Source organism: Pogoniulus pusillus, chromosome 16 (assembly GCF_015220805.1).
Source record: "Pogoniulus pusillus isolate bPogPus1 chromosome 16, bPogPus1.pri, whole genome shotgun sequence".
In the NCBI taxonomy this organism is placed as follows: Eukaryota; Metazoa; Chordata; class Aves; order Piciformes; family Lybiidae; genus Pogoniulus; species Pogoniulus pusillus.
In genome coordinates, this window is record NC_087279.1 from 371 (window position 1) to 16161 (window position 15791).

Here is a 15791-nt window from a genome sequence, read left to right on the forward strand (position 1 = left end):
GGGGGGGCCGGGAGAGCGGGGGGAGGGGGGGGGAGAGGCCGGGGGGAGGGGGCCGGGAGAGGGGGGGGAGGGGGGGGAGAGAGGAGGGGGGGGAGGGGGGGGAGGGGAAGAGGAGGGGGAGGGGCGGCCGGAGAGGGGAGGGGGGGGAGGGGAGAGGGGTGGGGGGGGGAGTGTGAGGAGGGGGGAGGGGGGGGCTCTTTAGTCTGGGGAAGAGAAGGGATCTCCTTAACGTCTATACATTGCCGAGGGGCAGGGGTCAGCACCAAGGTGCCAGCTGCTGCTTGGTGGTGCTCAGCACTAGGACAAGTAACAACAGACAGAAGCTGCTCCGCCTCACCAGGAGCAGAGATTTCTTGGCTGGGAGGCTGACAGAGGACTGGGACAGACTGAAACCAAAACATTGCTCAGAACACAAAAGAACCTCTGAAGCGATGGCAAAAAGCTCAAGGAAAAGAGGTTGGATTTTCATGATTCTGTCCCTTAAAATACATCAGACTAACAGCAGAGTGAAAAATGTGACATTCCTGCAGGTGGAACAGTTAGAACTGTGGCAGACATGATTGGCTGTTTTAATCCAGAAGTTCATTTGGTTTAAGCCTAGTTCTAAATAGTGACAATAGATACACTAGGCACAGCATAGCAACAAGCTTACATCAAAGCATTTCTAAAGCCTCTGCAACTAAGTCCTTCTTGACTGACAAGAGCATCACCTCACTGAATAAGCAATGAACTCTACCATTACAGCAGCCTTGGCCTCATAGATGACTCTCTTGCTTCGTTGCAGAAGTCCATCACCAGCCTGTGCCTGCAATGTCAAATGGAACCATGTCAAAACTGCTGACACTTTGCAGTTATGATCCCAACAGTTCATTCTTCAGACCTCCCAACCCTTAAGTCCCTTAAGAAGGCAGTGAAAAGCAATTGCTCTTGCATTTCATGCTGCCCAGACGCTCCCAGCTCCTCCAGTAAGGCTAAGCATTCCAACAGGCTCATGCCAAACTCTCCCACAGCTGTTTGAGACCATCACAGCAAACTAACAGCAAGTTGCTGCTCTACTCTCAGACCACAGAGGCTGCCTAGGGAGTCGCCGTCCCTGCAGCTGCTCAAGAAAAGCCTGGATGAGGCACTTAGTGCCATGGCCTAGCTGACTGGAGAGGGCTGGGGCTAGGTTGGGCTGGATGAGCTTGGAGGTCTCTTCCAACCTGGCTGATTCCATGATTCTAAGTGTACAAATACCCCAGCTGTGTGCTTTGAACCTTGTCAATAAGCTTTCTGCAGAGACTGAATGATAAGAAACAGGTTGGTTGTAGTTATTAACAACCTTTGCCTGGATACCAACATTAATATTGGTTATTAATTGTGCATCACTCATAACGCACCCATTCCATGGCTCTTGGAGTTCCCACAGTGAGAACAGCAAAGGATGGCACACCCCAAGCACTCCTCACCACGTATTCACTGCCAGCACCCAGCACGGGAAGACAGCCAGGACAGGAAGATAAATCACACGGCGTAACAATCGGAGCCACCGCAGCTAAGGGGGGAAAAACCAAACACCAACCAATATATCTCAAGCCACAACAAAGACTTACTTCAGCAGCACCATCCAAGATATCCTTCATGAACTTAACCATGTCCTCTGTCTTCTCCAGGTGTCTGTCTGGCAGCAAACACTGCTGGTTGGAGGCATTCAAGGCGACGGTAGTACGGATGGTCAGCTCGCTGGCAATGGAAAGCAGATGGGTTACAGGTTTGAAGAGCCACAGTGTAAAACACTGCAAAGCAAAGAATTCCTACAGCATGTCAGAGGGCGCTCAGTGAGCTTCTCCCTGTGTGTGTTCCCTTAAAGGCAAGAGGGGAAGGGGGAAGAGAATGGTACAAAAAAGCTTCTCAGCAGTACTTTGTCCCCTCACATCCGTGCAGGCAACGCGATGGAAGCTTACTGCATTTCACACCCCCACAGGTAGCTCATGACTTCCCCAGCAGCAAGAGATCACAGACAGGAACCTTGCACATGAAACGTACTACTAAGGTAACACAGGAAGTCTTTCAGCATGCAAAGGCAAAAGCACAACCCAAAACATTCCACATGGCCACAGTCCAGCTGAAGAACGAAAAACTGCTGGAACCAGTTCAGAGCAGGACCACGAGGATGAGCCAAGGGCTGGAGCACTTCTAAGAGGATAGGCTGAGGGAGCTGGGGCTGCTCAGCCTGAAGGGGACAAGACTCCAGGGAGACTTTAAAGCTACCTCCCAGCACCTGAAGGGAACCTGCAGCAGGAAGGCTGCAGAGGGACTTTTTCCATAAGGGTGTCTAAAGACAGGGCAAGGGGAATGGTTTGAAGCTGAGGGAGAGCAGGGCTGCTCAGAGTGGATCTGAGGAAGAAGTTCTTCAGCATGAGAGTACTTTGGCTTGCAGAGACAGAAACACTGTAATGCCTGTTCATGAATTTACAGCCAAGGTCACAAGCGTGCTTCTGTCAGCAATTACTGCTTCTATGCCCACCAATCACACAGTAGTGTGTCCTTTGTGAACAAACAGCATCTGAGGCCAGCTGCACCAAGTATTCAGCGACAAAACAAAGCAAATCAACAAAACAAATCTCCTACTTACCCAGCCCAAAAAGCAAACACTTCTCTGCCAGAGAAACAGGCAGAAACATCTCAGCAGACAGACAGAAGAGCTTGCACAGGAGAAGCAGGTGAAGAAGGTCTCCTTTTTGGCACCTATAAAGCACCAGATCACTCACATCACTTTAACTTCAAATGAGAGACAGCTGCTTTTAGATTCACTGCACTCAGGTGTTCATCTAGAGACAGCCCACAGAAATCCAGAACTTGTGCTCCCTGAGTCCCCGTGAAGCTCCTAGAATCTTCCAGAGCACAAGCACAGGATGTTGTGCATGCTTTGATCACCCAGAGAAAACTTACAGAGCTGACATCTTCAACTCTGGTTTTTCCCTTCCTTCACTCCAAAGGCCAGAGAAGAAGTAGTCAACTGCAAATGCCAAGCAACTTCACTCCCGAATGATGCATTTGAAGACAATGACCATTAAGGGCAAATGTCAAGCATCTTGTTAACCTACTCCCATGTGCCTTGTCTGTACTGAGTGCAGCCAGCATCCTTCATGCACTTCATGCTGCTTCTCTGAGGGAGCTCAGTTGTATGCCTCTCTTAAAGAAAGCATCAAGAATGAAATGGGACTCTCCTGAAATCAGAAGCACAGGCAATGCATAACCATTCTTTACAGCCCCAGTTACAAACTGGGCAGGCTGCAGAGGTGCGCCCAGGCCAACCTCATGGCATTCATCAAGGCCGAGTGCAAGGTCCTGCACCTGGGTGGGCACAATCCCAAGCACAACTCCAGGCTGGATGGGGAACGGCTGAGAGCAGCCCTGAGGAACAGGCCCTGGGGGTCTGGGCTGATGCAAAGCTCAAGAGGAGCCTGCAGTGTGAGTGCAGCCCAGACAGCAACCCTGTGCTGGGCTCCAGCAAGAGCAGTGTGGGCAGCAGGGCAAGGGAGGGGATTCTGCCCCTTGCCTCTGCTCTCCTCACACCCCACCTGCAGTCCTGGGGGCAGTTCTGGAGTCCCCAGCACAAGAAGGACATGAAGTGTTGGAGCCAGTGCAGAGGAGGCCACCAAGATGCTGAGAGGGCTGCAGCAGCTCTGCTCTGAGCACAGAGTCTGATCAGTGAGCTCACTGCTGGCTGCAGCTACCTGGAGGGAGGCAAAGTCCTACAGCTGTGCTGCTCAGGGACATGCTTTAGGGGTGACCTGGCAGTGCTGCCTTAAGGGCTGCCCTGGATGATTTGGAAGCTCTTCTCCAACAGCAACCACTCCATGCTTCTACTCCTCAGAACCGGTGCACCTGACTGCCAGAAGGAGCACAAACTCCACACAAAGCCTTACCTGACCCAGCCTCTTTGGCCACCTGCGTCTCGTGGGGGATGTTCCTCAGCATCTGCTCCTCCCGCATGAGCTGGTGCTGGGCTGAACCCTCCTGCTGCCTGGGGAACGGCCATGCTGCTCCTGCTGCTCCTTCAGCTCATGCCATGCTTGCTGGAGAGAGCTGCAGAACCCAACGGCAGCACAGATTGACACGGAGGGGCTCTGGCAGCAGCAGCTTGAGTGCAGGCAAATCCATCCCTGCAGCTGAGCACAGTCATTGCTTTGGCCCAGTGGCGCCTGGAGGACCTCGGAGGCCTAGAGCGGCTTTGACCAGCGAGAGGAGAGCCCAGAGCGTCGCCTGCCAGCCGGAAGTGACGGCACGGAGGCAAGATGGCGGCGCGGAGCGAGCTGCTGCGGCTGTACCCAGCCCCGGGGGGGTCTTAGGCGGAGTTGGGGGGTCCCGGGAGGGGTCCGAGAGGGCTCGGGGGGGCGGGGGAAGGGGCTGGGGGGTTTTGGAGAGTCCCAGAGGGGCTTCGAGGGGGCCCCAGGGGGGTTTGAGGAGTCCCGGGGGGGGGATGAGGTGGCTGGGGGGGGGGCGAGCAGCGGGGGGAGGGTCTGGGGATGAGTCAGTGGTTGCCAGGGGCGCTTGGGGGGGTCGCAGGGGGATTTGAGGGGGGGCCGAAGTGGCTGAAGGGGGTAGGAGAAGGATCTGTGGGTGCCGTAGAGAGTCCCAGGAGTGCCTGGGGGGGACTGGGAGCAGTGGGAGGGGACTGGGGGGACGCTGGGGGGTGCTGGGGTCCCTCCCCCGAGGCTCCTTGACCTGCCCTGCCAGGGAGGTGCTGCTGCTGCCTGCTGGCCTGGCACAGGTGGCACTGAGGGCGCTGGGCCCAGGCCTGCAGCCCCCAGCCCGGCCCGAGGGGAGGCCTCAGCAGCGCCCCCAGGCCAGGCTGCAGTGCTGCGGGGACAAGCTGAGGGCCTGAGTGGGCACTGGGGGGCGCTGGGCGGGGACGGGGAGGGGCTGGGGGATTAGTGGGGGCATACAAGGAGGTGAGTGGGGGTCTCTGGGAGGCAAGTGGGCGGGTCTGCGGGTCCCTGGGAGGTCCCTAGGAGGGTCTGGGGGTCCCAGGGTGGGTCTGAGGGTCCCTGAGAGATCCCTAGGAGGGTCTGGGGGTCCCTGGGAGGTCCCTGGGTGGGTCTGGGGGTCCCTGGGAGGTCCTAAGGAGGGTCTGGGGGTCCCTGAGCCCTCCCCCTGCAGGCTCTGGGTCTCCCGGGGGGCTGGAGGCCTGCGGGGGGAGGTCTCCTCCTTCCTGGAGCTGCTGGGGCTGTGCTGGAGACCATGGAGCGCTTCGGAGGGGCGGGGCAGGGGCAGGCCCCGCCCATGCCAGAGGACGCACCAATCAGCTGCTGACCCTCACCGTCCTAACCAGTTCCCCCCCCCCAGTAAAGCACCAAACTCCACCAGGTGGACCCTGCCTTCATGTATGCAAATGAGGGGGCGGGGCACAGGGGTGACCATGCCCACAGTCCCCACAGCATCCACCAATCAGCTGCTGACCCTCCCGGTAACCCCTCCCCAACCCCCAACACATCTCCAAGGTACTCAAAGGCAGAGCCTGATATTGAAATTTATGCAAATGAGGAAGGCAGAACAAGCGGCAAACCACGCCCACCACAATCCACCAATCAGCAGCCACCTCCTGAACTCCTCCTCCAAAGGAAGCTCCAAATCTGTCACCATATTATTAGTTACTGGGGGGCGGGGGCGGGGCCGAGGAGGCGGGGCCAGGCACAGCATGGGGAGAGGGCGTGGCCATGGAGGGGGCGGGGACTAGACACAGCATGGGGAGAGGGTGTGCCCATGGAGGGGGCGGGGACTAGACACAGCATGGGGAGAGGGCGTGGCCAAGGAGAAGGGGCGGGGACCAGACACAGAACAGGGAAGGGGGCGTGGCTCAGAAAGAAAGGGGCGGGGACTAGACAGCAAGGGGACAGGGGGTGTGGCTATGCAAATAAACAGGCAGCAACCAGAGCCAGGCAAGAAAGGCCAGGGAGGGGGCGTGGCTCCGCAGCCCGGGGGGCGTGGCTCCGCCAGCCCACTCCTCCCGCAGCAGCAGACCCCTGCAGAGCCCTGCAGTGCCCTAGAGACATCTCCAGACTCCTACAGACAACTTCAGACCTTTCCAAGGGCTCTGCAGACCCTTACAGACCCCTGCAAACTCTTCACACCCCTAAGACCTCTACACACAGCCACAGCCTCCTCTGCAGAGCCCTGCAGCCCCCTCCACACCTTCAATGGATTCCTGCAGACACTTAACAGATGCCTGACAGAGCTCCACAGACCCCTGCAGACCTTTACAAGATGCCTGCAGACACCTGCGGGCCCAGAACAGAAACCTCCACACACCTGCTGAATGCTACAGACACTTGCACACCCCTCCAGCCTCCTAGAGACCTCTAGGGACCCCTCCCGACCTTTCCATAGAGCCCTGCAGACCCCTGCATGTCTTTAAGAGGCCCCTAGAGACCCCCACAGACCTCTACAGACTGCCAGAGAACCCTGCAGACCCCTACAGACACCTCGAGACCTTTGCAAGGCACCTCAAGACCTTCACAGCCTTTTGAGACACCTACAGCACCACACACACCTCTACCGACCCCTAACCACCTCCACAGACACCCAGAGAGCCCTCCAGGCCCCTAAGGGTACCTACAGATGCCTCCAGACCCCCGCACACCTCTGCACACTCAGAAAAGCCTCCAGGCCTTTTAGAAGACCCCTGCAGACACCTACAGACCTGGGCAGACTCCTACAGCTGCTTGCACAGCCCTGCAGACACCGACAGGCTCCTCCTGGCCTGCAAGCTCACACCATGTGCTCGCACTCAGCTTCTCCCCAGCACCCCCAGGGCTGCTCTTTATCGCCTCCGCCCCCAGCCCGCAGGCACAGGCAGGCTTCCTCCCGCCCACACGCAGCACCCTGCCCTTGCTCTCCTGGAACCTCACAAGCTTCGCCCGGGCCCAGCTCCCCTGCCTGCCCAGGTGTTTCCTGGATGCCATCCTGCCCCTCGGCTTGCTCTCCAGCACCACTCAGCTTGGGGCCACCTGCAAACACGCTGCCAGTGCACCTCTATCTCATTTGGGACAGTCACACTCTAGAGACACTGGACAAAAGTGTCCTGGAGCCAAAGAACTCCTTCACTGAATGCAGACACCTACAGACCCCTCCACACCTTTAACAGACCACTGCAGCCCACTGCAGAACTCTGTAGAGCCCTCCAGACCTCCACAGACCCATTAAAAGGCACCTCCAGACCCAGGCAGACCTCTACAGAGAACTAACAGAGCCCTGCAAATCCCTACAGGCATCTACGGACCCCTGCAGCTGCCTGCAAACACATACAGACCCCTACAGAGCTCCCCACACCCATCCAGACCTCTCCAGATATTTAACAGACCCCTGCACACATCTACAGACCCCTCCAGAGCCTTCAATGATGCCTGCAGGCACCTACAGACCCACACAGAAATCTCCAAACACCTACTCAACTCTACAGACCTCTGCAGACTCTCTCAGACCCTGACAAATAGCTACAGACCCCTTCACACCTCTGCAGACACCCACACTCACCTACACACCACCACAGACATGGACAAAGCTCAACAGGCACCTGCAGACCCCTCCACACCTTTAAAAGCTGCCCAGAGACTCCTACAGAACCCTGCCAAAATCTACAGACCCTGCCAGAGCTCTACAGACCCCTCCAGACATTTGAAAGGTGCCTGCAGACCTCCACACCCCCCTAGAGACAGCTGCAGGCACCCACATTCCTCTACAAAGCTCTAGAGACCTCTACAGACAGCTACAGACCCCTCCAGACATTTGAGAGGTGCCTGCAGACCCCTGCAGCACCCTAGAGACATCTACAGACAACTTCAGACCTTTCAAAGGGGTCTGCAGACCCTTAGAGATCCCTGCAAATTCTTCACACCCCTCCACTAACTCTAACCTGTCAGCACCTCCCAGCAGCAGGGAACAGAGAGAAGCACTCCACAGCCGTTTGCACGAGAGGCTTTCTGCTCATCCAGCTGCTCTGTTAGCATCTGCATTGGACAGAATCTTCAGCTACTAGGTCAGAGCTCGGACTGAGCAATCTCCTTTTCAACCCTTCCCTCCTGGCAGACACAGACAAACCCTACCTGGAGCCCACAGGAGCCGAGCCAAAGGAGATCACCCTGCCAGGCTGCAGGGCCAGGCTGCAGCGGCACCAGCGTCCGTGCTGACGGATTCACCGCAGCAGCTGGGGCCCTCGTGCCCATCCTGCTGCTGCTGCACATCTGGCTGGCTTGGCCAGTGGAGTGGAAAGCAAAGTGCAAACCTGCCAAGAGTGAAACAACCAAGGACAAAGCTCAGTTACTCACACTGTGAAGGTGTGGGCACGCTCCTATGCCCCCAGTAAAAACACTGCCAAAGCATTTCATTTTCCACTGCCATGCACTGACCTTGCAGAGCTCTGAGCTGATCCCACTCCAACACTCCACCTCCAGTGCACACAGTCAGCTCTGACTGCAGGGTGCTGCCATGTGGGCCATGCACACACAGGAGGGACGCCTGGCCCCCAGCACTGCCCAGCAGACATGCTCCTGAGCTGCCAGGGACACGTACCAGTGACAGCCAGACAGAAATAAAGCACGTCAGAGCACCCCACCAGAAGATGGGAAAGACAACCCCTGACACTTGGTTGCCTTTTTCACACACACAACAAACGAGCTGCTCCGAGAGCCCTGACAAAGGCTTTGCTCTTTGGCAGTGGCTGCTCAAGCCATGCAGATCAGGCTGGAAGTGACACGACTGTAACTTTTTTGGTAAAGCTTCATTTATGACAGAAAAGGGATCAGTGAGATCAGAGACGGCCCAGATGCTTTGGCACCTGGGAAAAAAACCAACCAAAGCCAAACCAACCAACCCAACACAAACCCACCCTCAAATTAGTCCTCAGTGCTGCAGTCCCCAGAGGAGCGGTGGATCTGAAACGTTTGGCCCCACTGGAGCACGGAGAGGAGCAGGTGCTGGTGACAGCTGCACTCTCACAGCCATGCCCTCACCTCTGAGCCGAGGCTGTGCTTAGCTCCGATGGGCAGCTGCTGAAATGCAGGCACTGCTGCGGGGCCTGTGCCTCTCCGTGGCAGGGTTTCAGACCTGCTCGGGCCTGTGGGAAGAGTGAGATTTGTCTCAGGGCCACTGCTTTGCATTTCCTCCCCTCTCTCGGCATGGCTCAGTTACTCCACTGGCATGACAAGTGCCAGGACAGCTGCCACATGGACGAAGCAGACAGGAGGAGGCTCCACGCTGCTCTCCCTGTGTCTGGGAGGCAGACACCATTTGATCCTCCTGCAGCAGCTCCAGCACGCTGCGGAGCTCTGAAAGCTGCTCTCTAGCACTGTGACGAGCAGAGACAGCTGAGCTCTCCCTGTGCAGGCAGACAGACCCCCAGCTCCCTTCACACCTCCCACAGATGCGCTCTACCAACCAACACCTTCCCAGGGGCTGCAGAACGCAGCTGGATGGAAGATGCAGCACAAACCTTCCAGAGCTGCTTTCTCTACTTTAACTGCACCAACGCTGCAGGAAGACTCCAGATACTCACAGCAGCTGCTCTGAAAGGTGTCTCAGATCCATCTCACCTGCTCAGCTCACCTCCCGAATCCTTGCAGGCACCCAGGGCTGCTCCCAACCCTTCCACACGCTGAGTCTTGGGCTCCCCGGGCCGCGGCTGCCTGCAGCCACCACAGGCCATTGGAGCAGCACTGCAATCCAGGGACCTGTCCTCTGAGCGTGTGCTGCAAGGAGAAGCAGCAGCTCTGCAGTGCTTCGGCTGGACAGCAGCACACACTGACTGCACCCCAGAGCAAACCACACCTAAAGCACACACACACAAGCAGCCTTGCACAGCAAGCACAGCCTCCACCTTTGCATCTCGCCAGACCCACTCTAGGTGCCCACGGACCCCTTTACGAGGGTCCCTGACCCCTCTACATGGCCACAGGCCTCCTTTAGATACCCGCAGACCCCCTCCAGCTCACCCCTGACGCCTTTAGATGCCCCCAAAAGCCCTTTCGATACCCCCAGACCCCTGGAGCCGTGGCTGGGGGGGCCGAGCCAAAGGGGACACCGAAACCCAGAGTGAGACCCCCCAGAGCCTGCCAGAGCGCAGAGGCTGAGCGCTTCCCGCCCAAACGCCGCTGGCCAATCAGAGCACGGCCTGGCTTTCCCGCTCTTTCCCCTCACGGCGCCGGGAGGGAGGGGGGAGGGAGACAAAACGGCCGCAGGGGGCTCCGTGGCGGCTCCCAGCGCTCCCAGCTCAGCTCCCAGCGCCTCCAGGTATGGATCCCAGTACCTCCCAGTGCTCCAGGACAACGCACAGTGCTCACAGGATGGCTCCCATGCTCTCCTCTGCTCCCAGGCCCACACAGATACCGCCCGGACCGGCCCAGTCCCTCCCAAACCCCTCCCAGTCGATCCCAGCCCCGTCCCTATCCCTCCCAGTCCCGCCCAGATCCCCGCCCGGTCCCTTTCGTTCCTCCCCATCCCTTCCAGTCCCTCCCAGTCGCTCCCAGATCCGATCCCTGTCCCTTTCGTTCCTCCCCGTCCCTTCCAGTCCCTCCCAGTCGCTCCCAGATCCGATCCCAGTCCCTTTCGTTCCTCCCCATCCCTTCCAGTCCCTCCCAGTCGCTCCCAGATCCGATCCCAGTCCCTTTCGTTCCTCCCCATCCCTTCCAGTCCCTCCCAGTCTCTCCTAGATCCAATCCCAGTCCCTTCTGTTCCTCCCCGTCCCTTCCAGCCCCTCTCAGTCTCTCCCAGATCCGATCCCAGTCCCTTCTGTTCCTCCCCGTCCCTTCCAGCCCCTCTCAGTCTCTCCCAGATCCGATCCCAGTACCTCCCAGATCCACTCACAGTCAATTCCAGTCTCTTGCGGATCCCCTCCCAGTCCCCGACCGTCTGCACCCCACACCCTGTCCCTGCCAATCGCACCCAGTTCCATCCCAGTCCTTCCCAGTTCAGTCCCAGTTCCTCCCAGTCCCTCTTAGTTCCCCTCCCTGTGAGTGACTGGCAGGGAAATGAGATGGAATCCGGAAGGACTGGGAACGACTGGGAGGTGACTGGGGGGAGCAGGGAGATAGTGGGATGGAAATGGGAGGGGACTGGGGGGAGCTGGGAGGTAGTGGGATGGAAATGGGAAGGGACTGGTAGAGACTGGGAGGCAGTGGGATGGAAATGGGAAGGGACTGGGAGAGACTGGGAGGCAGTGGGATGGAAATGGGAGGGGACTGGGGGGAGCTGGGAGGTAGTGGGATGGAAATGGGAGGGGACTGGGAGAGACTGGGAGGCAGTGGGATGGAAATGGGAAGGGACTGGGAGAGACTGGGAGGCAGTGGGATGGAAACGGGAGGGGACTGGTAGAGACTGGGAGGCAGTGGGATGGAAATGGGAAGGGACTGGGAGAGACTGGGAGGCAGTGGGATGGAAATGGGAGGGGACTGGGGGGAGCTGGGAGGCAGTGGGATGGAAATGGGAGGGGACTGGGAGAGACTGGGAGGCAGTGGGATGGAAATGGGAGGGGACTGGGTGGGCTTGGGAGGGAAGTGGTCCCAAACTGGGACAAACTGGGCCCAAACTGGTAAGAACTGGGCCCAAAGTGCACACCAAGTGGGGGAATTGGGCCCAGCGCAGCCAATGGGAGCGCTTCCCGCCTAAGCCCCGCTGGCCAATCAGAGCGCAGCCTGGCTTTCCCGCTCTTTCCCCTCACAGCGTCAGGGAGGGAGGGAGGGAGACAAAATGGTGGCAGGGGACACAATGGCAGCTCCCAGTTCAGCTCCCAGTGCTTCCAGGATGGCTCCCAGTGCCTCCAGGTACGAATCCCAGTCTCAACAAGTCCCCTCCCAGGCCCGTTTTAGACCTCTCTGAATCCTGCCCAGTCCCTCCCAATTCCTCCGCAGTCCCTTCCACTTCCCTCCCTCTGCATCCCAATTCCTCCGCAGTCCCTTCCAGTTTCCTCCCAATCCCTCTCAAATCCCTCCAGTCCCTCCCAGTCCTACCCAGTTCCCTCTCACATCCCTCCTGGCCCATCCCATTTCCATCTCAGTCCCTCCCAGTTCCCTCCCACATCTCCCAGCCTCTCACAAATCCCCTCCAAGTCCCTCCCAGTCTAATCCCAGTTCCTTCTGTTCCTCCTAGATCCCCTTCCAGTCTCTCCCAGTTCCGCTCCCCGTCCTGCCCAGTAACCCCCAGATCCTCTCCCAGTCCCTCCCAGTTGCCCCCAAGGGCCTTTCAGTTCCACTCAGTTCCTCCCAGTCTCTCCCAATCCCCAGGCAGTCCCAATCGGTTCCCTCCCTGTGCCTCCCAATTGCCTCACACTCCCTCCCAGTCACTCCCAGTTCCTCTCCAGTCCCCCTCAGTCTCTCCCAGTCCTACCCAGTTCCCTCTCACCTCCCTCTTGGTGCATCCCATTTCTATCCTAGTCCACCTCCAGCCCCTCCAAGTCCTTCCCACATCTCCTCCCAGTCTCGCACAAATCCCCTCCAAGTCCTTCCCAGTCCTGTCCCAGTTCCCTCCATTCTTCCCAGCATATCCCTGTCCCCTTCCAGTCCCTTCCATTCCCTTCCCAGTCCTTCCAAATCCCCTCACAGACTCTTCCAGGCCCCTCTGAGTACCTTTCAGACGCTCCCACTCAACTCCCCCTACCTCCCAGTCCATCCCAGTCACTTCCAATCCCTCCACTCCATCCCATTCCCTCCGAGCCCGTCCCAATGCCCTCCCAGTCTCCTCCCAATCCCTCCCAGTCTATCCCAGTCTCTCCCTATCCCCACACAGTCACAACCAGTTCCCTCCCAGTCTCTACCAATTACCTCCCAGTCCCTGACAATCCCTGACAGTCTGCACCCTGTGCCCTATCCCTGCTGGTCAAACCCAGGTCCATCCCAGTCCCTCCCAGTTCCACTCAGTCAGGCTCCCTGGGAGTGACTGGGAGGGAAATGAGAAGGATTGGGATAGAATTTGGAGGGCCTGGGGGGCAGTGGGATGGAAACAGGAGGGAACTGGGTGGGCTTGGGAGGAAAGTGGTCCCATACTGGGACAAACTGTTCCCAAACTGGTAGGAACTGGGCCCAAAGTGGACACCAAGTGGGGGAATTGGGCCCAGCGCAGCCAATGGGAGCGCTTCCCGCCTAAGCCCCGCTGGCCAATCAGAGCGCAGCCTGGCTTTCCCGCTCTTTCCCCTCACAGCGCCAGGGAGGGAGGGAGAGAGGGAGACAGACAGAATGGTGGCAGGGGACACAATGGCGGCTCCCAGTTCAGCTCCCAGTGCTTCCAGGATGGCTCCCAGTGCTTCCCAGATGGCTCCCAGTGCCTTCAGGTATGGATCCCAGTCTCAACAAGTCCCCTCCCAGTCCCGTTCTAGACCTATCCGAATCCCTCCAGTCCCTCCCAATTCCCTTGCAGTCCCTTCCACTTCCCTCCCTCTGCATCCCAATTCCCTCCACTAACTCCCAAGCCCCTATCCCTCTCTCCCAGGCCCTCCACATCCCCTCCCAGGCCATCCCAGTCCCTCACAATCCCTCCACTCCATCCCTCATCCTTTCCCACTTCCCTCCCACTACCTCTCAGTCCCTCCAAGTCTCCTCCCACGCCTCACCAGTCCCTCCCAATCCCATCCCACTTCCATCAGTCCCTCCCATTCCCCTCCCTGTCCCATCCCAAGACCTCCCAGGCCCATTCCCCTCCCTCACACCTCTCAGGCCCCTTACCAGTCTCACCCAATCCCTCCCAGTCCCACTCACTCCTTCCCAGTCCCCTTCCCACTCCACCCCACTCCCAGTCCATCTCAATGCCCTCCAGTCTCCTCCAAGTCCTTCCCAGTTCCTCTCAATCCCTCCCAGTCCCCTCCCAGACCTTCCCAGTCCCTTCCTGGCCTCTCCCAGTGTTCTCACCAGGTCCATCTCAGTCCCATCCCAGTCTCTCTCAGTCTCTCCCAGTCCAACTCCAGTCCCCTCCCAGTCCTCTATCACTCCCACCCAGCACCCTCCCAATCCTTCCTAGTCCATCCCACTAGCTCCCAGAATATCCCAGTCCCCTTCCAGTCACCTCCCACTCCCTCTCAATCCCCTCCAAGTCCCTTCCAGGCCCCTCCAACTACCTTCCCATTCCCCTCCCAGTATGCTCCCTCTGGCCCAGTCCCCTCTAGTCACTCACAATCCATTCCAGATCCCTTCCCATTTTCTCCCAATGCCCTCCTACTCCAGCCCAGTGCATCCCATTCCTCTCCCAATTCCCAACAGTCCCTCCATTACTCTCCCTGTCCCATTCCCCTCTCTGTCACCTCTCAGTCTCCTTCCCAGTCCCAACCACTCTCTCTCACTCCCCTCCTAGTCCCATCCCAGTTTCACATAATCCAATTCCACTCCTTTCCCAGTACATCCCACTCCCCTTCCAGTCCTTCTCTGTCCCTTCCAGTCCTCTCCCACTGCCCTCCCAGTCCTAATCCAGTCCTTTCCAGGTCCATTCCAGTCCCATCCCAGTCCCAGTCCTCTCCCATTTCCTCTCAATCCACTCCCAGTCCCACCCAGCCTCACCCAATCCTTCCCAGTCCATGCCACTAGCTCCCAGTATATCCCACTCCCCTTCCAGTCACCTCCCAAGTCCCTCCCAGTCCCCAGTCCTCTGTCACTCTGACCCAATCCCCTCCCAGTCCTTTCCAGGTCCATCCCAGTCCCTTCCCAGTCTCTCCCAGTCCCTAGTGCCATTCCAGTCCTCTCCCAGTCACTCACAATCCATTCCAGATCCCTCTCCCTTCCCTCCCAATCCACTCCCATTCCATTCCACTATCTCCCAGTATATCCCAGTCCCCTCCACTAACTCCCATGCCCCTATCCCTCTCTCCCAGGCCCTCCACATCCCCTCCCAAGCCATCCCAGTCCCTCACAATCCCTCCACTCCATCCCTCATCCTTTCCCACTTCCCTCTCAGTCTCCTCCCACTCCTCCCCAGTCCCTCCCAATCCCATCCCACTTCCCAGCTCTCCCTCCCATTCCCCTCCCTGCCTCTCCCACTCACAATCACCCTAGTCTGGAAGGGGACTGGGGCATACTGGGAGACACTGGGATGGACTGGGAAGGACTGGATTGGGACTGGGACGGTCTGGGAGAGGACTGGGAAGGAATGGGACAGGACTGGCAGGGACTGAGGACTAGGAGGGGACTGGGATGAGTCCTTTCCCAGTCCAACTCCAGTCCCTCACAGTCCTCTCCCATTTCCTCCCAGTCCTCTATCAGTCCCACCCAGCCCCCTCCCAATCCTTCCCAGACCATCCCACTGGCTCCCAGTATATCCCAGGCCCCTCCCACGCCACTCCAACTACCTTTCACACACTCCCCCTACCTGCCCAGTCCCCTCCCAGTCACTCACAATCCTTTCCAAATCCCCTCCCTGTCCCATCCCAGCACCTCCCAGTCCAATTCCCCTCCCTGACACCTCTCAGGCCCCTTCCCAGTCCTCTCCCAGTTCAGCTCAATCCTTCCCAGATCCCTTCCCAGCCCATCCTACTCCCTCCCACTCCATCCCACTCCCTCCCCATTCCTCTGAATCCCACCCACTCCCTCCCAACCCCTTCCCAGTCTCTCACTATCCCATTACACTCCTTTCCCACTACATCTCACTGCCCTTCTAGTCCTTTTCAGTCCTTTCCAGTCCTCTCCCTGTCCCAATCCAGTCCTTTCCAGGTCCACCCCAGTCCCCTCCCACTCCCTCCTAGTCCCTTTCCATTGCCATTCCACTCACTCACAATCCATTCCAGATCCATTCCCAATCTCTCCCACTCCATCCCACTATATCCCAGTCCCCTCCACTAA

General features: G+C 58.3%; 2 protein-coding genes across 8 annotated transcripts in view; both read right to left on the reverse strand.

The window, feature by feature from the left end:
* Positions 1-546: 546 nt before the first annotated feature.
* Positions 547-3086, reverse strand: LOC135182252 (protein disulfide-isomerase TMX3-like). 5 transcript variants are annotated; one of them, XR_010305126.1, is made up of 4 exons: positions 2932-3086; positions 2615-2727; positions 1593-1722; positions 547-805 (listed from the first exon to the last, which is right to left on the reverse strand). XR_010305126.1 is itself a non-coding variant. In XM_064156107.1 (3 exons), the coding sequence occupies exons 1-3, from the start codon at positions 1970-1972 to the stop codon at positions 707-709; spliced, it is 258 nt and encodes an 85-aa protein (XP_064012177.1). In that variant the 5' UTR covers positions 1973-2174; the 3' UTR covers positions 547-706. The 5 variants fall into 5 exon arrangements, 2 of the variants coding, with proteins under 2 accessions (XP_064012177.1, XP_064012179.1); XR_010305127.1 differs by lacking the exons at positions 2615-2727; positions 2932-3086 and adding an exon at positions 2261-2508; XR_010305128.1 differs by lacking the exons at positions 2615-2727; positions 2932-3086 and adding an exon at positions 1901-1924.
* Positions 3087-3101: 15 nt separating this feature from the next.
* Positions 3102-15791, reverse strand: part of LOC135182250 (protein disulfide-isomerase TMX3-like) — a 59812-nt gene continuing 47122 nt past the window's right edge. Inside the window, exons 12-16 of one of the 3 annotated variants that reach the window (XR_010305123.1) lie at positions 9573-9728; positions 8994-9097; positions 8088-8266; positions 3912-4154; positions 3102-3209 (exon numbers count right to left, since the gene is read on the reverse strand). Coding sequence is in view for 1 of the 3 variants with exons in the window: in XM_064156103.1 (XP_064012173.1) it covers positions 7893-7991; positions 8088-8266; positions 8391-8536; positions 8994-9097; positions 9586-9728 (671 nt within the window). In the remaining 2 variants the exon portion in view is untranslated. Of the gene's footprint in view, positions 3210-3911; positions 4155-5497; positions 7497-7576; positions 7992-8087; positions 8267-8390; positions 8537-8993; positions 9098-9572; positions 9729-15791 lie in introns of those variants that run through there. The other 2 variants (XR_010305124.1, XM_064156103.1) reach the window with 2 other exon arrangements.

Bases quoted from the DNA above. Each gene is read 5' to 3' on its own strand.
- LOC135182252 (XM_064156107.1), bottom strand. From the start codon at position 1,972: ATGAGCTACCTGTGGGGGTGTGAAATGCA. The intron at 1,723-1,943 runs GTAAGCTTCCAT...TTCCATTGCCAG, and splicing joins CTGTGGGGGTGTGAAATGCA to CGAGCTGACCATCCGTACTA. The intron at 806-1,592 runs GTAAGTCTTTGT...TTGACATTGCAG, and splicing joins TCTTGGATGGTGCTGCTGAA to GCACAGGCTGGTGATGGACT.